Here is a 20,884-nt window from a genome sequence, read left to right on the forward strand (position 1 = left end):
TTATAAATTCTCTCTACATATGAAAACCTTGAACGTTTCCCTAAGAAGTTGAAACTGTTTCAGCTTTGAACCACTGTGTCAAGTTCCCTAAAAAGATTCATAGAAACAATAAGCATAGATTTTTCTGTTTTCTTTGCTCCCTTGTTACAGGTAAATGTTTAAAGTCTGTTCTGTATTTAAGGTGTAACACTTAAGCACTTCAATTTGTTTTTATATAAATTTTAGTTTTAAAAAATAGGAAATGTATTGTCATATAGGAGAAGCATGGTAGAGAAATGTAAAAAAAAAATTTACCATAGAGAGCCATTGATTCATTACATAAATGAAACCACAGCATAGAAAAATCACACTAAACATTTCCTGTATTTTAATGTGAATATGTGAAGTAGTGGGAAAGCATTAGATTTGGATTAAGAATACCTGGGTTTGAATCTCAGCTGTGTTACTTACTACCTGGTGCCCTTAGACAAGTTATTTAAACTCTTTAGGCCTCAGTTTCCTTATCTGTAAGATTGTAGGAAGAGGGGGAATACTTCTTGAAATCCTGTCTCCTACAGGACATCTTTCAAATACTTTTTAGTTTAAATAATAATTTTATCATTTACATTAATCTTGAAAAAAATATGACTCAATAGGATCTTCTTGGTCAAATTTAAGTTCTTTCAGGTTCCCTTTTAAGTTGTTCAAGTCAAAATGTCAGATGTGAAACTGCAATATAACAAAAAGTAAATGAAAATTAAAGATAAAGTTAAAATGATATGATTTTTTCCCTTTTTTTCTGTGAGCTAAAAGAGTGTAAACTGGTAGAACTGGGAATAAAATGGAATCAAATTAAATAATCAAGAATATCTGTTCCAGTGGAAATGTGCGTCAGCCATAGGTGGGGGGAGAGCGGGGGGGCGGGGGGGGATGAAGGGGAAAGTAGGGGTATGAAGCATGTAAACAGGTTAAAAATGAATATTAATAAATGTTTAAAAAAAAGAATATTTGTTAAAAGCACAGAACATGAACTTCATGAACCTACTTTTCTTCATCTTAAATAGTCCATTTTTAAGAAAAAAATGCAGCTATTAAATAACAAGTCATTTTCTTTGTTTGAAAATTAAAACACCACTATACAAAACTAACCATAATTATCTGAATAGTTTAATTTTATGGTAAAAAGATATTTGGGAGGCCATTTTGAGAGACAAGAGGGAACATGGCCTAGTGAAAACAGTCTGACTTTGAGTTAAGAAGACTAAGTCCTGCCTCTGATAACATACTAGTTATGTGTTCCTGGGGAAAGTCACTTAATCTCTTTGGTGTCCCTAAGGAGAAAGAGAAAGAAATAAGTATGTATCAAACACTTACCCATTATATGCCAGGCACTATGCTAAATGATTTACAAACATTATCTCATCTGAACCTCACAACTGTGAATAGGTGATATTGTGATCTTCATTTTATAAATGGGGAAATTAAGGCAGTCAAGATGTTAAGTGATTTACCCATGGTTACACAGCTAAGTGTCTAAGACCAGGCTTAAACTAAACTCTAAGACTAGCTTATTCATATGTATGAACAGAGTAAGTTCCTAGCTAAGAGTTTTGCACATCTATGAAACTTACATGACGTAAGAAAACAAAATGGAAATAGTCCCATGCCTTCAAAGGAATTTGCCTTTCTTTTTTTTTTTACTTTTTTAAAAAACCTGCCTTTTCAATTCTCGAGAAAGAATGAAAACAAAGATAAATACAAATAATATTAAAAGTAATATTTCTTAGGGAGAGATCAGGAAAGATGTCCTATAGGCGACAGCATTCAAGTTGAGCCTTTAAGCTTAAAAACAGGTCAAGAAATCAAATCACTCCCCACAAGACAAATGGTCAAGGGATATGAACAGGCAGTTTTCAGATGAAGAAATCAAAACTATCAACAATCATATGAAAAAATGTTCTAAATCCCTCCTGATTAGAGAAATGCAAATCAAAACAACTCTGTGGTCTACCTTACACCTCACAGAGGTGACAGAAAGGAAAATAATAAATGTTGGAGGGGATGTGACAAAATTGGGACACTAATGCACTGCTGGTGGAATTGCGAATTGATCCAGCCACTCTGGAAGGCAATTTGAAATCATGCCCAAAGGTCTTTTGCATGCCCTTTGATCCAGCAGTACCCCTACTGGGTTTATATCTCAAAGAAATATTTTTAAAAAATGGGAAAGGGGGGCAGCTGGGTAGCTCAGTGGATTGAGAGTCAGGCCTAGAGACGGGAGGTCCTAGGTTCAAATCTGGCCTCAGACACTTCCCAGCTGTGTGACCCTGGGCAAGTCACTTGACCCCCATTGCCCACCCTTACCACTCTTCCACCTATGAGCCAATACATAGAAGTTAAGGGTAAAAAAAAAAAATGGGAAAGGATCTGTTTGTACAAAAATATTTATAACTGCATTTTTTGTGGTGGCAAAAAAATTGGAAAATGAGGGGTTGTCCCTCAATTGGGGAATAGCTGAATAAATCGTGGTATATGATGATGATGAAATACTATTGTGCTATAAGAATGGATTTCTATAAGAACTAGAAAGACTTTTCTACATGAACTGATGTGGAGTGAAATAAGTAGAACCAGGAGAACATTATACACAGTAACTGAAACATTGTGGGATGATCAAATGTAAGTGACTTTGCTACTAATAGCAATGCAATGATCCAGGACAATCCTGAGGGATTTACAAGAATGTTATCCACATCAAGAGAAAGAACTGTAGAAGCAGAAATGAAAAAGAAAATATATGATTCATCACTTGTTTATATGAGTATAGGATTTGGAGTTTGGTTTTATAAAAATGAATAATATGGAAAAAATAGGTCAAGAATATTTGGTGAAAAGGAGAGGATCACTATCTAAAAATGAATAAAAAAGAATTTCTTAAAAGTTAAAAAAATAGTTGAGGGAAGGTAAAAGGAATTAAATTTTTAAATTTCATAATAGGATCATTTAAAAACTACCAATGGAAAGGAAAAATGAATTATCTAACTAATAATACATCCTTTTTCCTCTTCCATTTAAGGTATTTGAAGAAAAGGTTCATTCATGATTAGACTGAAAATGGAGGATAGAAATGAAAAACTTGAAATACTGTTAGAGAGGCACCTCTTTCACAGAGATCTCAGACTTAGAAAGTATCCTCTGGACACTGCAAATTTCCCTCCCACATTCCCCTTATTTCACAGAACACAATCAGGAAATGCTTTTTACCAAAATAATGTTAGCTATGAGGGAATCCAGGTCTATATTTGGATCTAAATGACCTTATTTTATAATTTTTAAAAAATATATGGTAATAAATGGCAATCACTTTTACAAATGTGAACTAAACTGGTAAAGAAAAAAAATAAAGAAAACAGATAATGACCTAAATTCAGTATATTAGTGTGTGGAATTATGTGCCAACTGATATGCTTAATATTACTAAACAAGGATTATCCCTGGAATAGCAGGGGGTGAGAAATCAAAGAAGATAAATCCAAAGTCTTCTGACTCTCATGGTGTTTTGTGTGTGTGTGTGTTTTTTTAATTATTGTATCACTTTTTAACTATGCCATAGAGTCACCTATTTTATAACTCTTCATATCCAAAAAGGAAAAAAAAATTTAAGTCCTTATTCCATCCCTTATTAGTTCATTGAACTTGTAAAGAGCATGTCAGTCTTTTATAGACAGCTAGGTGGCACAATAATGTAGCAAGCACTTCTATCACGAAGATCCAAATGTGAATCCCGCGCCTCCAACACTTACTAGGCTTTGTGACTACGGGAAAATTAATAAATTTCTACCTGCCTCAGTTTCTTCATCTGTAAAATTTGGAATAATAATAATAACAGTAGCAGATGAGATATTTGGAAAGTGCCTGGCACATAACAGGAACTTTATAAATGTTAGCTATTATTAATCTACTTCACATGGATCCATTCGCCATTTCAAACTAAAATAAGGTCATTATTCTCCTCTCATTAATACAATAAAACTATTACAGTTCCTCAAAGAAAGAGATTGTCTCATTTTGTAATTTGTATCCACAAAACTCAGCACTGTGTTTGGTAGCTATTAAGAATTATTTTAGTGCTTTTTCATTCATTTATTCTCTAACATATTAGCTATGAGACCAGTAAGTCACTAATCATCTCTACCATAACATTAGACTTAAATGTTCTTGAACTGCATGTGTAAAATCTATACAAATTGCTTGCCTTTTCAAGGAGAGGGGACTTAAGAGAGGGAGAGAATTTGGAATTTAACATTTTAAAAAAAGAATGCTAAAATTTTAAATTTACAATTAAGAAAAAATTAAATGAAAATTAAATGTAAAAAAATTCTTGAAATACTTAAACGCAAAAGGTTGGTATGAAAACATTGGATATCAGTTTACATTTACAAATTAAGGTATTGTAGTATTAAAAAGCACTATAGCAGTGCAAAACAGTATATAAAGTTAGGCAATTTCACAAATTATTCCTTTAGAATGATAGAATCACATAAGGTTGGTCTTAACTATTTTACTGGTGGGCATATAGCATCTAAAAATAGGGATTGAAGTGAAAGTTCTTTTGTAAAGTACTATACAAATATAAGGCATTACCAGCTGTTATGCTAGCCATTTACCTATCCTATCCACCATCAGTAAGACTTATTTATAACTTTTGAGTTGTTTTGCCAAGAGGTAATAAATTTTGCACAAAATCGCATTTTCAATCCTGTTAGCAATATGGACATTAAAAGATCTAGAATACTTTAAACTATACAGCAAATCTTGACATTTCAAAATAGTTAATAGGAAAGGAAGTTGAAAAGATGAAAGTAAGCTTAAATTAGTGGGAGAAAGAATTATAAGTTTTTTTATATAATTATGGCTCTCAATTATGAATAACTGAAATGAAGTTAAAAATATGTCCCAGTAAGGGTTAAGAATGTACTAAATGTCTTTCACAATCTTTTTATTCTGGACCTATAATTTTGCTAATGTGGGAGCTCTTCATGAAAAAAATTCCCTTTACAAATGCAGATTTGTTCTAGAATTTATAAAGTTAAGTGACTTGCCCAGGGTAAGAAAAACCATTATATATCAATGGGGACTTGAATCATAGTCTACCAGACTTTTTCTCTTTCAAAATTTATGTACTTTATTGAACTGAATAATTTGATTTTTTACAATATAGACTTTTAATTAGTATTTATCCAAATAAAATTTAAAAATTGTTATTGATTAAATCATCAAAGTATTTTCCTCAGGAATACTGAACTTGGGGGGAAATTATTTACTAGGAAAATTAAATACACTAGCAAACTGGATTTCATTTCAGGAGTAGTCTAAAATTATTACAGATTTTTTTATTATTTCTTGAATTCTATCAAAACTACACCTAAAATGTTCACAAATTCTGATTTGGATACAATAAATGAAGTTTTACTGTACTATTTCTTGTAATACTATTAATGTCTATTTAATAATTATGTTAAAGAAACTCCAAAATAGAACTCTTCAAAATAGTGAATATAAGGGTAAATAAAATTTTTACAGTTTTAAAACTTCCTTAAGTAGAAATATCTAAGAGAAAGGACAAGAATACAGAAGATAACTAGTCATTTTTAAATTTTCTTTTTATCCAACTATTACTGGTTATTTTGTGGTAAAGTTATCTGACAATCTTTTTTATTTACTATAGCAAAACCATACTTTAGTCTAGAGAATCCTAAGTTTAGAATAAGTGGTGCATAAACTGAAATACAAGGACATGTCAAATGGCCATCTAAGCACAATTTTTAATAAGATCTATTTTTAAAGTCATTTAATAGAACAGCCTGAAACAATCCTTCTCTCTTTGCCTTGGACTTAACTATTTGGTTAGATAGAGGTTAGCTTCCATTGGCTTCTATTTCTCTTTCTTCCTAATCTCTCTTCAATCTCTCATCAAACTCTCTTTCCTTTTTGATCCAGCTTTAGAAAAAACTTTAAAGGAAATTAGCAGTTTCATTTCATTTCATCAGTAATTGAATGTTGTGTGGAAAGAGCTATTCTCAAAGTGAAAACAAAAAAAACTAGGCAAACAAGTCAACATGAGAATTCTAATCCACATTTCACCACTTCCTTTTTTAGATATAAACTACTCCAGTCAGTAAAAATGGGTTAAAATAATTTTCCAACTACATATAGAAGACTAAACAATATATATGCAGCATTTAAAATTAAAGTCTAAACTCTCCACACTATAAACCTCAAAAAAAAAAAGTAGTAGTAAATAAAGGCTGCCTCTATGTTCCAAAATATAAAAACTGGGGAGAAAAAAATCAGAACTTTTTTTGCATAAAAACACTACAGCTGATGATAACAAATGTATTACCCTGATCAGATCGCCTGTCAGCACGAGGAGGAGGAAGGGAAGGGAAGGGAGGGAGGGAGGTAGATAAGTTTGATCATATAACTCAGGAAACCTTGTGTGTAAATTTATGATGTGCAATTGGTAAAATATAAATAAATAAATAAATAAATATATAGAAGCTGAAATTGAAGTTAAGGTTAGAGTTCCCGATACATCCTAATGCTTCACCCTATCATATATTCTATACCTGGGTATATATTTGTATTTTAACTCTAAATATGAAGGTTAAAGATGACCATTCTGTGATTAGTTTTTGTTTTTTTTTTAATCACATATCTTTTAAAAGACTGGCCAAATGAAAAACTAATTCCTTCATCCATAGATGACTAATCCTGGAGAAGAATCCAGGTTTTTGACTATAAAAGTTGAAAAAGGAAACATTCATTTTACAGACCACCTTTAGGAAGAAACAAGAGATACATTCCAGAATTTGAGATAAACATGTCTGAATAATTGGCAGTTCTCACCTATGACAAAATGTCAGAAGTTAATTTACATGCACCACTTATATTTACAAGGATTTATATTCACAAGGTTCTACTAAAAAGCTCTTCTCAATATTTTGTGGGAGTGAGAAAATCATTTCTTGGGTTCCCCTTTTATAAGTAAGACAAACACAGAAGCACTTCCTTTCTGTGGTGAGCACTTTCACCTAGGTAGTAAAACAGTGGGACTTCCTTAAGGTACCCCAAGAGTCTCTGGACAGGTTATATATAGAACTGGGACTTCTGTTGAGAATCTTTTCCAACTTTCAAGTATAATCTATGTCTGCTAAATTTTGGTTCCAGGACTGGAGGCACGTATCCTGGGGCCAGTCGGGCCAAAAGCATCAAAAAGGATGGAGTGTGAGATAGAAGGGACCTTTTCCAACGTCTTCACAGAGAAACTAGGGCCCAGAAATTACAATCGTTCCACACATTACGGGTCCAGCCTCTGTCTCCACCACGTGTAAGATCAGTAGAGTCAACCTCTTGCTCCTCAGTCCAGGGTCAGCCAGAGGCCCTAGGGAGGCGGGGTGGAGGGTGGATTGGAGTTAACTTGGAGCAGAAAAGTGGGCACTGGGAACAGGAGGAGGGGGGCCGGAAGGACGAGGAAGGGGCGGGTGCTCACCTGGACGCCAGTGTAGTTTTCGAAGAAGAAGAGCACCATGCTCTGGTAGATGGTGTAGAAGCGATCATCCACCTCCCGATAGAGGCGTGCTCCCGGCACGAATAAAGAGAAAAGACGCCAGCCCAGCCAGGCCAGGATATAGGTGGGGGCCGTACCCAGCATGACAGCGGCTGGGAGGACATAGCGCATGGAGTACGTGTGGAGCACCAGGGACAGCAGCATCTTCCTGCTCTGACTCTCGCTCTCTCGCGGCACTGCGACCCGGCCTCCTGCTGCTGCCTCTCTTTCTTCGCTTCCTCCACGCGGCCAGGGAATCCTAGCTTCAAGCTTCCCGGTCCCCTTCTGCCCGCTCCGGAACAGCGAGCAGCGGAGCCCCCCGCCGCCGTCGCAGCCTCCTTCTCCTTCGCTAACTCTACCTCTACCAGTAATTCTACCACTCTCACTCTCACTCTCACTACCACCACCTCTACCACCGCCGCCGGGGCCGCAGCCCCTCAGCCGCACGGGCTGCCCTGCTGGCCAGCAGGCAGATTATTCTCAGATTTGGAGCTCGGCTCCCACGACTCTATCTGCTTCCCAAGGGACGGAGACACGGAGGCTTAGAGCAATGAGTGCACCAGGACCCCAGCCCAGGCTGCAAAAGCCTTCGGCTCCAGTTACCTCAGGATTTATGTTTCATGACCCTCTTCTGACACCATACTGCCAAACCTGAGCGTAGGAGGGGGAGGGGCAATCTGGACAACAAGGTGGACTCTGATTGGCGGAGCCTGCGCCGCTGGTTGGAGGGCAACCAACTGTGCACTGTGCACTGTGCCTCTCATGGCTTCAGACGGCCAGAGAGCGCATGCGTCGGGCTGGCTGGTAATCCCCACTGCTAGCCTGGGGAAATTTTCTGCTTAGGCTAGGAGTAGGTGGAGATGAAAAGGCGATGACCTGAGTGAATTTGGGTGTAGACCAGGATTAAAAAGAAGAAGGAATCAAAGGGGCTAGAAAGAAAAAAGAAAAATCTGTTGGGAAAGGAGAAGGTATATCGGGAAAATTATTTCTTCTGGGTAACGAGCTTTCCTGTTACTTTTGATGACTCCAGGTTCTGTCGCAGGACAGAAGTACCTTCAGCAGACAAGAATTTATTCCTGTCATTGTGCTTCTATTCGTTGCAGAACTTTGTAGGGAGTGCTGGGGGTGATACAAAATTTATATAAGATTATTTACAGCCTTTCAGTTTAGTAGCAAGGATAATACATACCTGCCCTTGGGTAGGTATGTAATAAGTGCAAGAGATGCAAAAATGTGCTTTGTGAAGTCTGAAAAGGGTTCTTACAGAAGGAGAGTCACTGAAGGCGCGCTGAAAATAGTTGGCATTTGAGTTGGACTTTTAAAGGTAGGGAATTTAATTAAGCAAAGGCTATCATTCCAGGCCTAGAGAACAGAGATGACAAAAGCAGAGATGAAGTGCAGCGTGTACGGAATTTAAGGAATTTTTATAGACTTAATTCTTCTCTAATATTAGTAATACATTGATGAGGGATACTGTACTTGTAATATGCAGTTGTTTGTAAACTTTCCTGTTTTGCTGAAACATAGATTATAGAGGGTTATATGAGAGAATGCTAGAAAAGCAGGGTAGCATCAGACAAAGAAGTCTGACCTTTAATCAGATAATTGTAGAACCTACTGAACATTTTTGAATTTGAGTGACTAATGTGACCATCAGATATTATTCTGGAAACTATGTGAAGGGTAGATTGGAGAAAAAAAGTGGAAGAAACAGAAAGACCTTGAAAACCGTGGAAAAACCCACCTCTCAAATATGGAAGAATCTTAGTTGTGTTAAAAAGATCATTTATTAAAAGGGAATGTTTAGACATACAAGCTGAAGATTCTGAAACAGACACCCCATAGCTGGAGAGGGCTTAAAACAATTTATGTTTTCAAATCATAAGAATGAGTATGGCAAGGCGTTGGGTGTAGAAAATGAGCAGTCTCTTCTAGGGACAGGTGGTACACAGAAGCAGAATGTTTTAAGATGCTGGGTAGCAATGGCTGACCAGAAGATGGGTTTAAGCCAATTTATGCTGCTTCAGGTAAGAGTTTGTGATGGACAGCTAGGTCAGCAAGGCTAGCCAGGGAACACCAAAAAAGAGTCTAAGAGTGAGCACTGGCTTACAACAATCTCTTAATTGGCTTATTATAGGCTTACTTTGTGTCCAATGCATCTGTATAGTAAGGTAGATCATAGAAAATATATAGTTTCAGTAATATTTTGACATTCTTAGCTTTTGACCAAAATAGTCATAGAGCCTGTCATTGGCCAAGGAGGCATGATTTGTTGAAACATAATTTTTGTTAATCATATTGACAAGATTGCAGAGCAATAATTAAAAGGTAGACAGTAAAAGAAAATTAGGAAAGTGAGGACCAAAGAAAAACTCCAGAGTAACTGGTGATCAATGTATCTATATACTCAGGCCATGTCCCATTTTCTGAAAGGGCAGTCATCTCAAGATGCTATCTGCTTCTGGACCCATTTAAAATGAACGCTGAGGTCTTCTCCAGAATTGACAGTCCATTCCTGAAGAGAGGCCTCAGGTTTGTGGCCAGCAGCAAATTCATGGGCTCTCATAACAGCTTAAGTTCAACTTGCCCTTAGGCATGAGTTAGCAGTAAACCTGGAGTAATTAGCATTTTGTAGAATAGTCTCATCTAGATACTTCCTAGGAATTAATACACCCTCTAAAAAGCATTACACAGTAATTTCTTGATAGAGTTATTTGACTCTTCAATAACTGATGCTGGCAGTAAGGTAGCAGGAGTGTGAGAGATGTACAATTATGAAAAAAAAAATCTTTAACTTAAATCCTTGGTTAAGTGTCTCAACACAAGTACAGGTGGTCCAGTTTCCCAGTCATTCAGTTTCAAATAGCACAATAAAGTTTTCTTCCAGTTCCCACTTCTAAATAAACTTTTCTTATATGACAAAATTTGGACTAGACCCATAATTGAATAGAAAGGGAACAAAGGTAGCTACAGAACTGAGTGACAAGATAGACTCAGTGGTTTTCATAGTTCCCACAATTAAACACTTGATGTCCTAATTCCTTCCATTCCTTTAATATCATAGTAAAAAATCAAACTGCTTAGAAGGCTTGTGATGGATTAATTTCAATGAGAGACATTTACATATCACCAAGGTATCCAAGAAAACTTAAACATAAATACTAGGAAACAAAAGGCCAGAACAATAGAGTAGATATTAACATCAAATCTTCTTATATCCTAATAACTTGATGTCAATATTTAATCAGCACATTTGGAGTCCTAGATGTCCCCAACTGGTCCCTGGTTATCTTCTCTTGGATATTCTAGAATAGTCTTCATTCACAGGAGATCTCTGAAGGGGACTTTGCATCTTTGATTCCAAATCACTAGTAAAAGTTCCTAGATTAATATCTGCCAAAATCAGTTTTCATATAACACTTTTTAACTCTTTCATAACTCATCTACCAAATAATATACTGGCTGTCATTTAGCAAACTGTTGTATTGACTTAGTTAATAAATTCAGATGCAAAATGAAAAATCAAGTCATTTAAGTTAAAACATTGTAAAGGCCTTTTAATAATTGTCTGATTTTATTACTTTCTAAAAAAATTTACTTATTTTTCCAAGTATTCAGAGTGGCAAATTTTTTAGTTAATACCATTTTTTAAATTTTAGGACTCCAATTAATTCCAATTCAATTTAAAATTAATTTCCAAAGAGGTTGGCTCACTGGAATTTGACCCAGAGAGGAAAGAACAGTCAGATCCATTGGGGTAAAGAATTGTATCTTGCCCTATAGAGAAGTAGAAGGGTAATAAGAATCAGGATGATGGGGAGGGGAGTAATACAAGAGAGGGAGAGGTTGGGGTGGGGCATTCAATAGGCCCTATAGTAAGAGATGATAATAAGAAAAGGTGATGGGAAGGGAAATAATATAAGGGAAAGGAAAGGGAGGAGACTGACTAAAAGTGAAATATTTGAGGGTCAGGTAAGAGGGAAAAGAGAAAAAGTAGGATTAAAGGAGGAAGTCAAAAGGAAGGGGAATACACAGAGGGCAATCATAACTGTGAATGTGAATGGGATGAACTTCCCCATAAAAAGGAAGCAGATAGCAGAATGGATTAAAAACCAGAATCCTACCACATGTTGTCTACAAGAAACACTTTTGAGGCAGGTAGAAATACATAGGGTAAAGATAAGAGGCTGGAGGAGAATCTGTTGGGCTTTAACTGAGGCAAAGAAGACAACGGTAGCAATTGTGAATTAAATGTTAGGAAAATTAGAGATAATAGATATCTGGGAAAAATCAAATAGGGGTAAAAGGAATATACCTTCTTTTCTGCAGTACATGGTATATATGCAAAGATTGATCATGTACTAGGTCATAAAAACATGGCAAACAAATGTAGGAAAGCAGAAATAAATGTAATTTTTTTCAGATCATAATGCATTAAAAATCAAAATTAATAGGGGCTCATAGAAAGGCAAATTTAAAATTAATTGGAAACTAAATAATATAATTCTTCAAAATTGGTGGGTCAAAGAACAAATCATAGAAACAATCACTGATTTCATCAAAGAGAATGACAACAAGGAGACAATATATCAAAATATATGGGATACAACCAAAGCTTAGTACGCAGGAGAAATTTTATATTGCTGAGTGCCTGTGTCAACAAATTAGAGAGGGAGAAGATCAATCAATTGGTCATATAACTTAAAAAACTAGAAAAAGAATAAATTAAAAATCCCAGATAAAAACTAAATTGAAAATCCTGAAAATCAAAGGAGAAATTAATAAAATTGAAAGTAAAAGAACTATTAAACTAATAAATAAGACTAGGAGCTGGTACTTTGAAAAAACAAATAAAGTAGATAAAGTACTAGTTAATATAATAAAAAAAGAAGAGAATCAAATTAACTATCAAAAATGAAAAGGGCGATCTCACCTCTAATGAAGAGGAAGTTAAGGTAATTATTAAGAGCTATTTTACCCAATTTTATGGCAATAAATATGACAATCTAGGTGAAACAGGTGAATGTTTATAAAAATATAAATTGCCTTGATTAACAAAAGAGGAAATAGAATACTTAAGCAATCCATCTCAGAAAAGGAAATTGAACAAGCCTTCAAGGAACCCCCTAAGAAAAAATCCCAAGGACCAGATGGATTCACAAGTTAATTCTATCAAAATTTAAAGAACAACTAATCCCAATACTACACAAACTCTCTGACAAAATAAGTAAAGAAGGAGTCTTACCAAATTCTTTTTATGATACAATCATGGTACTGATTCCAAAGCCAGACAGACCAAAAACAGAGAAAGAAAACTACAGACCAATCTCCTCAATGTAAGGGGTAAAAAGGGGTTTTGGTTGGGTGAATATTAAAAGGTTTGGTCGCTAGGGAATTGAATAATTATCAATCCTCAATTAAAAAATAGCCTCAAGTCAAAATGACTTTTATGGAAGTTTATATACAAATGAAAACAGAGAGAGAGAGAGAGAGTAAGACAATTAGAGAGAGGATAAGGTAAGATAATTAACCTGACACACTAAATAATTCACTCCAGTCCCTGGTTTAGCCCAAGCAGATCTAACTAGTCCTCAGGCCTAGGCCCGAGGCCTGAAGACCGTGGCTGAATGAAGCAAAAGCTTCAGTCATACAGTTCCTCTTGTAAAGAGAGTTCCTTCAGAGAAATCCAGGAAGATTTAGTTTTATGCTCACTACATGTAATTTGGAGGAAAAGATTTAAGAACAGTCTCACCAAGGTCTCAGGGTCCCAGGTCCAGCACTCCTCCGGGTCCAAGTCACGAACAAGAGAGCTCACAGGAAGTTGTCACTCCCTTTTAAAGGGGCTTCTTTTGCATCACTTCCTGTGCTTTCCTCTTAGTTTACCTGTCCAATCACAGGTGGATGTGGGTCACAGACCTTCTAACTTGTGAATTAAGTGGGGATGTTCTCACCTTTGGTGATTAAATCTAAAGATGGACAGGGCAGATTTAATTTCATTATCACATTAATGAACATAGATATAAAAATCTTAAATAAAATACTAGCAAAAAGACTACATCACGGCCTCAGACACTTCCCAGCTGTGTGACCCTGGGCAAGTCACTTGACCCCCATTGCCTACCCTTGCCAATCTTCCACCTATAAGTCAATACACAGAAGTTAAGGGTTTAAAAAAAAAGACTACATCAAGTTATCACAAGGATTATTCATTATGACCAGGTGGGATTTATACCAGAAATGCAAGGATGGTTTAATATTAGGAAAACCATCCACATAATTGGCCATATCAATAACCAAACCAACAGAAATCATATGATTATCCAATAGATGCAGAAAAAGCCTTGTCAGATTTAAATTAATGTCCAATACTTCAAGTATTTATATTTTATAAAGTTTATTATCTGACAAAATAGAGCCATGTGACTAAGTTTTCTACCTGCTCAAAATGCCCTCTCTACCAAAGCCCCCAACAATAAGGAAAAAGAGAGCTAGAAACAGAACTCCACCCAATTTATGTCCTACCTCAGCACATAACAACAGGAAGTGAGTGGGGTTCTGGAAATTGTAGTTTTTGCTGGGGATCGTAGTTTTGTTGGGAATCATAGTTTTTAGGGTAACAGATTCTAATTTCACAATCCCCCTTGAGATCCTTTGGAAGACTAGTCTCCCCAATGGATCTTGTAAACATAACCAATTTATAAATTACAATAATTTGGGGATAAAAGGGAAAGAGAACAAAATCAATAGTTGCTAGGCATATTGAAAAAAAGCCAATAAGGAGGCAGTCCCCTTCAGCATAAGAATATTCATACAAAATAAATGTTACAACCCCCACAGATCAATTTCACTACAACCCAAAGTTCATTCTGGATCTTTCAGTGCAGTGTTAGGTTTCTGCAGGCATCTCCATGGCACCTTTTCCAAGCAGTTCACTTTCTGGATTCTTGGAGGTAGCAAGTTTCTTAACTTTTATAAAATTAGAATTTAATGACAATTATATAGTCCTCTCTGAGGAAGGTATTGACAAACACACAGATCCACTATTTAAATGCTCCCTCTTGGGGACCATTTAGGGGCACCATGCCCCTTAGGAAAACTTTATAAGACTATAACCCATCATGGGGTAACCAACCTCCTGGGTTTTCTCCCTCCTTTGGCATGGAATTGTAACAGCTCTAAAAGGGATGTCTTTCTTATGTCTCATCTATTTTAATGTGGAGGAGAGGAGTAGTGCTTTAGAACTTCACTTTAGCTACTAAATGGCCCCTTACCTCTTGTTACAAACAACTCAAAGGTATTTTCTCCAGTCCAGTCATATGGGGAGGTACAAGTAAAGAGTATGTATATAATATATATAGCTAATTGTCAAAACACAGTAACTTAAAAATGACATAGTATAACAGAACTTAACAAACAAAATAAAATCTTAAAGCAAGCAATCAGCAAATACTATATATGTGACAGGATATAGGCCCTGAATTCAAGAGTCCTTTTTTCCAATTCCAATTCAGAGACTTCCATAAAACAATGGAGTCTGAAAAGGCTTAAAAATTTCAGCTCCAGACTCTTTAAGGTTCCTTCCCCTCCCCAGGATTATTATCCATTTAGGTTCCTTTTGTCACACCTTTGGGATCTCCCATAGTGAGGCAGAATTCCGAGCTGAACATAGTGTAGAGGAATCCCATATTAGATGTATTGTAGAGATTAGGCAGGCCAGAATGGCAAGGAAGTGTAGGGAGATGAATCTCCCCCCTGAATCTCAGGCAAGCTAATCGCAAGGATCAATGCACCCAGGAATGGTAGTAAGAAAAAAACATCCTAAAACTGGGAGCTGTTTGAGATAGGTAATACACTGCTCTTTCCTAGAGCAGGCCATGTTTGCAATTCTATTTCCTGTTTAGAAGAGTAACCTTCCTTCCCCTTCCCCCTAGGGGTAAAACACTAGGGAACAGCTTGCTTTCCCTGACACATTGGCAGGGAGTTAAGAGGGATTGCCTAAGGGAAACATACCCAGGCTTCCAAGGCAAGCAGCGAGCAAGCACTCAGCTATTGGCAATGCAAGGGAAAGAAGGATTTATATTTTCCAAGGCCCTGGAGAGTGGCTCCAGTCAGCAGCAGCAGGAACAAGTGGAAGCAGGCAGCCAGGGAGTTAGCAGGAGGAGGCAAAATCACCAGCAACAGGCGGCAGCTCCAAAAAGAGTTCCCTGGTGGGGGTGGGGGGGAGGGAGGCAAGGGGAGTGTGGGGTGGCAGGGCAAAAAGCTGTGGCAGAAGAAACATGGTTTCTTTTCAAACTAATCTACTCAGAGAATTAAGGGTATCTGAACCCCACTTCTGGTCGCCATAAAATGTAAGATTTAAATTAATGTCCAATACTTCAAGTATTTATACTTTATAAAGTTTGTTATCTGACAAAATAGAAACATGTGACTAAGTTTTCAACCTGCTCAAAATGCCCACTCCACCAAAGCCCCCAGCAGGAAGGAAAAAAAGAGCTAGACACAGACTCCACCCAATTTATGCCCTGTCTATGTCAACACATAATAACAGGAAGTGAGTGGGGTTCTGGGAATTGTAGTTTTTGCTGGGGATCATAGTTTTGCTGAGAATCATAGTTTTTAGGGTAACAGATTCTAATTTCACAACCTTTGACAAAATAAAACACCCTTTCTTATTGAAAACACTAGAAAGTATAGAAATAGCTGGACCTTTCCTCAAAATAATAAACAGTATATATTTAAAACCATCAGCAAGTATCATCTGCAATGAGGATGTTAGAAGCTTTCCCAATAAGATCAGGAGTGAAGTAAGGAAGCCGGTTATCACTTCTATTATTTAATATTGTACTAGGAACACTAGTGGTAGCAATTAGAGAAGAAAAAGAAATTGTAGGGGTTAAAGTAGGCAATGAGGAAACTAAACTAAACTATCACTCTTTCCAAATGACATGATGGTATATTTAAAGAACCCCAGAAAATCAACTTAAAAAGAAGTGGAAATAATCAGCAACTTTAGCAAAGTTGCAGGGTACAAAATAAACCCACATAAATCATCAGCATTTCTATATATTTCTATATATATATAACCCAGCAGAAATAATTAGAAAGAGAAACTCCATTTAAAATCACCCTAAATAATATAAAATATTTAGGAACCTATTTGTCAAGACAAACACAGAAATTATATGAACACAGCTACCAAACACTTTTCAAAAAGTTAAAACTAGATCTAAATAACTGGAAAAACATTAATTGCATGTGAGTAGGATGAAATTATATAATAAAAATGACAATCCTACCCAAATTAATTTACTTATTCAGTGCTATCAAACTACCAAGAAACTTTTTTTTATAGAATTAGGAAAAAACTATAACAAAATTCATCTGGAAGAACAAAAGATCAAGACTATCAAGGGAAATAATGAAAAAAAAAAGTGAAGGGTGGTGGCCTAGCAGTACCAGATCTTAAACTGTACTATAAAGCAGTGAGCATTAAAACAATATGGTACAGGATAAGAGATAAAAGGGTGCATTAGTGGAATAGACATGGGGTAAATGACCCAAAGATCCCAGCTTTTGGGACAAGAACTCACTATTTGGCAAAAACTGTTGGGAAAATTGGAAAACAGTATGGGAAAATGTAGGTTTAGATCAACATCTCATATCCTATACCAAAATAAATTCAAAATGGATAAATGTGAACATAGAAAAATATACTTGTCAGATTTATGGGAAAGGAAGGAATTTAAGACCACGTAAGAGATATAGAACTTTACAAAATGTAAAATAAAAGATTTTGAATATATTAAATTTAAAAGGTTTTGTACAAACAAAGCCAATGTGACCACAATTAGAAGGAAAGCAACAAACTGGGAAAAAATTTTATAACAAAACTCTCTGACAAAGGTTTAATTTTCCAAATATATAAGGAAGCAAGTCAAATTTACAAAAAAATCAATCTATTCCCCAATTGACAAATGGAAATCAAAACTATCAATAATCACATGGAAAAAGTGTTCTAAATCCCTCCTGATTAGAGAAATGCCAATCAAAACAACTCTGGGGTACCACCTCACACCTAGCAGATTGGTTGATATGACAGCAAAGGAAAATAATAAATGTTGGAGGGAATGTGTGAAAATCAGGATGCTAATACATTGCTGGTGGAGTTGTGAATTGATCCAACCATTTTGGAAAGCAATTTGGAATTATGCTCAAAGGGCTTTAAAAGACTGCCTACCCTTTGATCCAAACAAAACTATTGTTGGGTTTGTACCTCAAAGAGATAATAAGGAAAAATACTTGTTGGTTACAAATAACACAGATCAACATTGAATTGACCATTGCTCTGACAACAGTGTTATTAGATGGTTGTGGATTGTGCAGTTTAGGAGCAGAAACATTTGTACTGGTGCTTGATGTCAAAGCAGTGTAATGTCAGGAGAGTCATCCACTGCAGTGTTTAATGATCTATTGTTGATTTGAAGTCTGTAGATGACATCAACAAGGATGGGGAAAGAGTGGAATGAAGTAGGTGTCCTTCAAAATTGGAAAGATTACTGAAGAAATTTTAGTGAGTAAAAGAATACTGGACTGAAAGCAGTGGTTAGGAAAAGCAAAGAGTATATACCCATACCTTTCTAAACCTGTGAGTGAGGGGAATAAGAGAAGAAATAGCCTCCATGAATGTGATCTACTTAATAGAGTTAAGTTTCTGGTAAAGCTAAAAATGGAAAAATGTTATTGAAAAGATATGTGATATAGGGAAAGTTGTTGATAATAAAGTAGAGGTTGTAGGAAGCATGGTATGACACTCTGCCACATGTATACACAAAAAGAACTGGGCCTTTAACCAAGGAATGGGTAGTTAAAGTCTGGAAATTCATTATGTTACTGATAGCTTCATTTAGAGAATCAACTTGGTTCAAGGAACGGGTCACAAATAACATGGCTTACCATTTCTCAGTACCATAATTATCCCCAAGTAGAAGAGGAGTCAAAACTTCCTCTGACCAAGTGCCTTCCATCTCCTGCTGGATATGACATATCTCCTGAGAGAGAGGGCAGTAAGACGCTAGGGCAAGTGTCTTCTATCCACCCCAAATCAGCAAATTCCATTTCTGCCAGCTTAAGGCATTTCTCCTTTCTGCTGCCAGCTATCTCCCTCCCAGAACATGGAGAATTTCTAATGCAAAGAGAACCATCCTTTCATTTGACATCAGGCTTTTCATCTGCTATGTTTGTCCCAGGAGGGAAGAGGAAGAGAAAAGTTGGTGGGGAATTGGACTTCTTTTTCTATGCAAGTTTGACTTCTATCTCCTAACACCCATTCTTGTTCGATCTCAACTCTTCAAATAGAAGAGAAGTAGTGTAGCAAGGCCGTTAACCATGTCCCTCTTATCTCATACTATACTTGCTTCCAACTTGATCTCCAATATCCTTTGGGGAGAGGAGTGGTGTCCTTCACTCAATAATGAACATTCTCACACCTTCCCATTCCAGTGATTCAGAATTCCCAGTATGTCCTCACACAAACCCAATTCCCCATGCCAACTATCTGATTCCTTATAGCCATCCCCATAAACTTTCTACCCCAAAGTTTCAGCCAAACATCACCCAGCCCTTCCACTATGCCCTTTGGATGTCTGTTCTATGAGAAACAAACTTACCTTTATCCTTAATCTTTTCCTCTCCCGTTCCTTACATCTAATAGTTATTACTGAAACCTAGCTCCCCATGATGATACAGTCCCCCTGGGTACCCTTTCTAGTACTGGCAGTACCTTCGCTGATTCCCGTTAGGCTCACTGGTTGTGGCAGAGGACTTAGCAAAGTCCCAGTGTTCTATCCTAGACCCTTCTCTTTTCTCCCTTTGCTTCACTTGATGATCTCAGCAGCTCCAGTGGATTCAATTACCATCGCCATGTGGAAAATTTTCACATCTACCATCCTGCCCAGACTCTTTGACTTCCATCAATCTTGCATCTGCAACTGGATTTCAGATATCTTGAACTGGATATCCAGTAGACATCTTAAATTAAGCATGTCTAAAACAGAATTCATTGTCTGTCCTCCTAAACTCTCTCCCACTCCTACCTTCCCAGTTACTATAAAGGGTAACACCATCTTCCTATTCTATTTTGGCTTGCAACACAGGAGTAAATCTTGCCTCCTCACTGTCACCATTCATATCCAATCTGTCACCAAGGTCTATTGATTTCACTTTATAAAATTTTTCTAATATGGCCACCTTTCTCCTCTGACAATGATCTTCATTCTGGCCTAGGTCCTCATCACCTCATGCTTGAGCAATTGCAGTAGCCTGTCAAATGGGTCAGTCGGCCTCAGGTCTCCCCAATTTGATCTATCTTACATTCAGCCATTTAAGCAATTTTCCTACATTGCAGATTAAACCTTATCACCCTTAGTAAACTCAAGTGGGCTTTCCCTTTGCATCTAGGATCATAATTTCCCTATTTGGTATTCAAAGCCCTTCATAACCTAGCCCTTTTTTAGCTTTCTAATCTTATTACACCCTTTTTTCCTTAGTGCATATTATTTGATCCAAGGAGATGGGCCTCTGTGCTATTCCACAAATAAGATATTTCATCTCTTAGTTCCCAGCATTTTATCTTGTTGTTCCCCATACCTGGAATGCCCTCCCGCCTTAGCTCTGCCTTCTGGCTTCCCTGGCTTCATTTAAGTCCCACCAAAATTGTATCTTCTATTTCATCTTTGTCATTCAGGTTTGCAAATTTGGATTCATCCTCAACTCCTTACAGTTCCATATCCTACCTATTCCACAAATCTCCCATATCCTTCCCCTCTTCTCTACTCAGATAGCCACCATCTTCTCTTTAGGCCTCATTACTTTTACTAAGATTATTGCAATAGCTTCCTATCCCTCAAGTCTTTCACATCTCCAATCCATTCTCCACACTGCTGCCAAAGTGTTATTCCTAAAGCAAAGGTCCCATTATGTTAATTTTCTACTTTCTACTTTTCATTGAGGATCATAACAACCTACTTTGGCATTTAAAGCCCTTGATAATCTTACTCTAACCTATTTTCCCAGGCTTATTAAATATTACTCCCCTTTACATTCATTATATAGTTCAGCAGAACTGGCCTTCTTGCTGTTCTATCAATATTTATAGTTTTCTTCAAATCTGAGCTCAAATGCTTCTTCCTGTATAAGGTTTTTCCTTAACAGCTCCTATCGCATTCAATTTACCTTCTATTTGTGTTGTGTTTATTTATCTGTGTATATATAGTCTTCTCCCAATAGAATATAAAACTC

The 20,884-nt window shown here is 36.6% G+C and overlaps 1 protein-coding gene across 1 annotated transcript in view; it reads right to left on the bottom strand.

Annotated features, from left to right (window-relative positions):
- AGPAT5 (1-acylglycerol-3-phosphate O-acyltransferase 5) overlaps positions 1-8,242 on the bottom strand; it is a 64,063-nt gene extending 55,821 nt beyond the window's left edge. Inside the window, exon 1 of the mRNA XM_044660915.1 lies at positions 7,532-8,242. Within this exon, the coding sequence (XP_044516850.1) occupies positions 7,532-7,753 (222 nt within the window). The 5' untranslated portion in view covers positions 7,754-8,242. The remainder of the gene's footprint in view (positions 1-7,531) is intronic.
- Between the last annotated feature and the right edge of the window lie 12,642 nt (positions 8,243-20,884).

This window comes from Gracilinanus agilis, chromosome 2 (genome assembly GCF_016433145.1).
Source record: "Gracilinanus agilis isolate LMUSP501 chromosome 2, AgileGrace, whole genome shotgun sequence".
Classification (NCBI taxonomy): Eukaryota; Metazoa; Chordata; class Mammalia; order Didelphimorphia; family Didelphidae; genus Gracilinanus; species Gracilinanus agilis.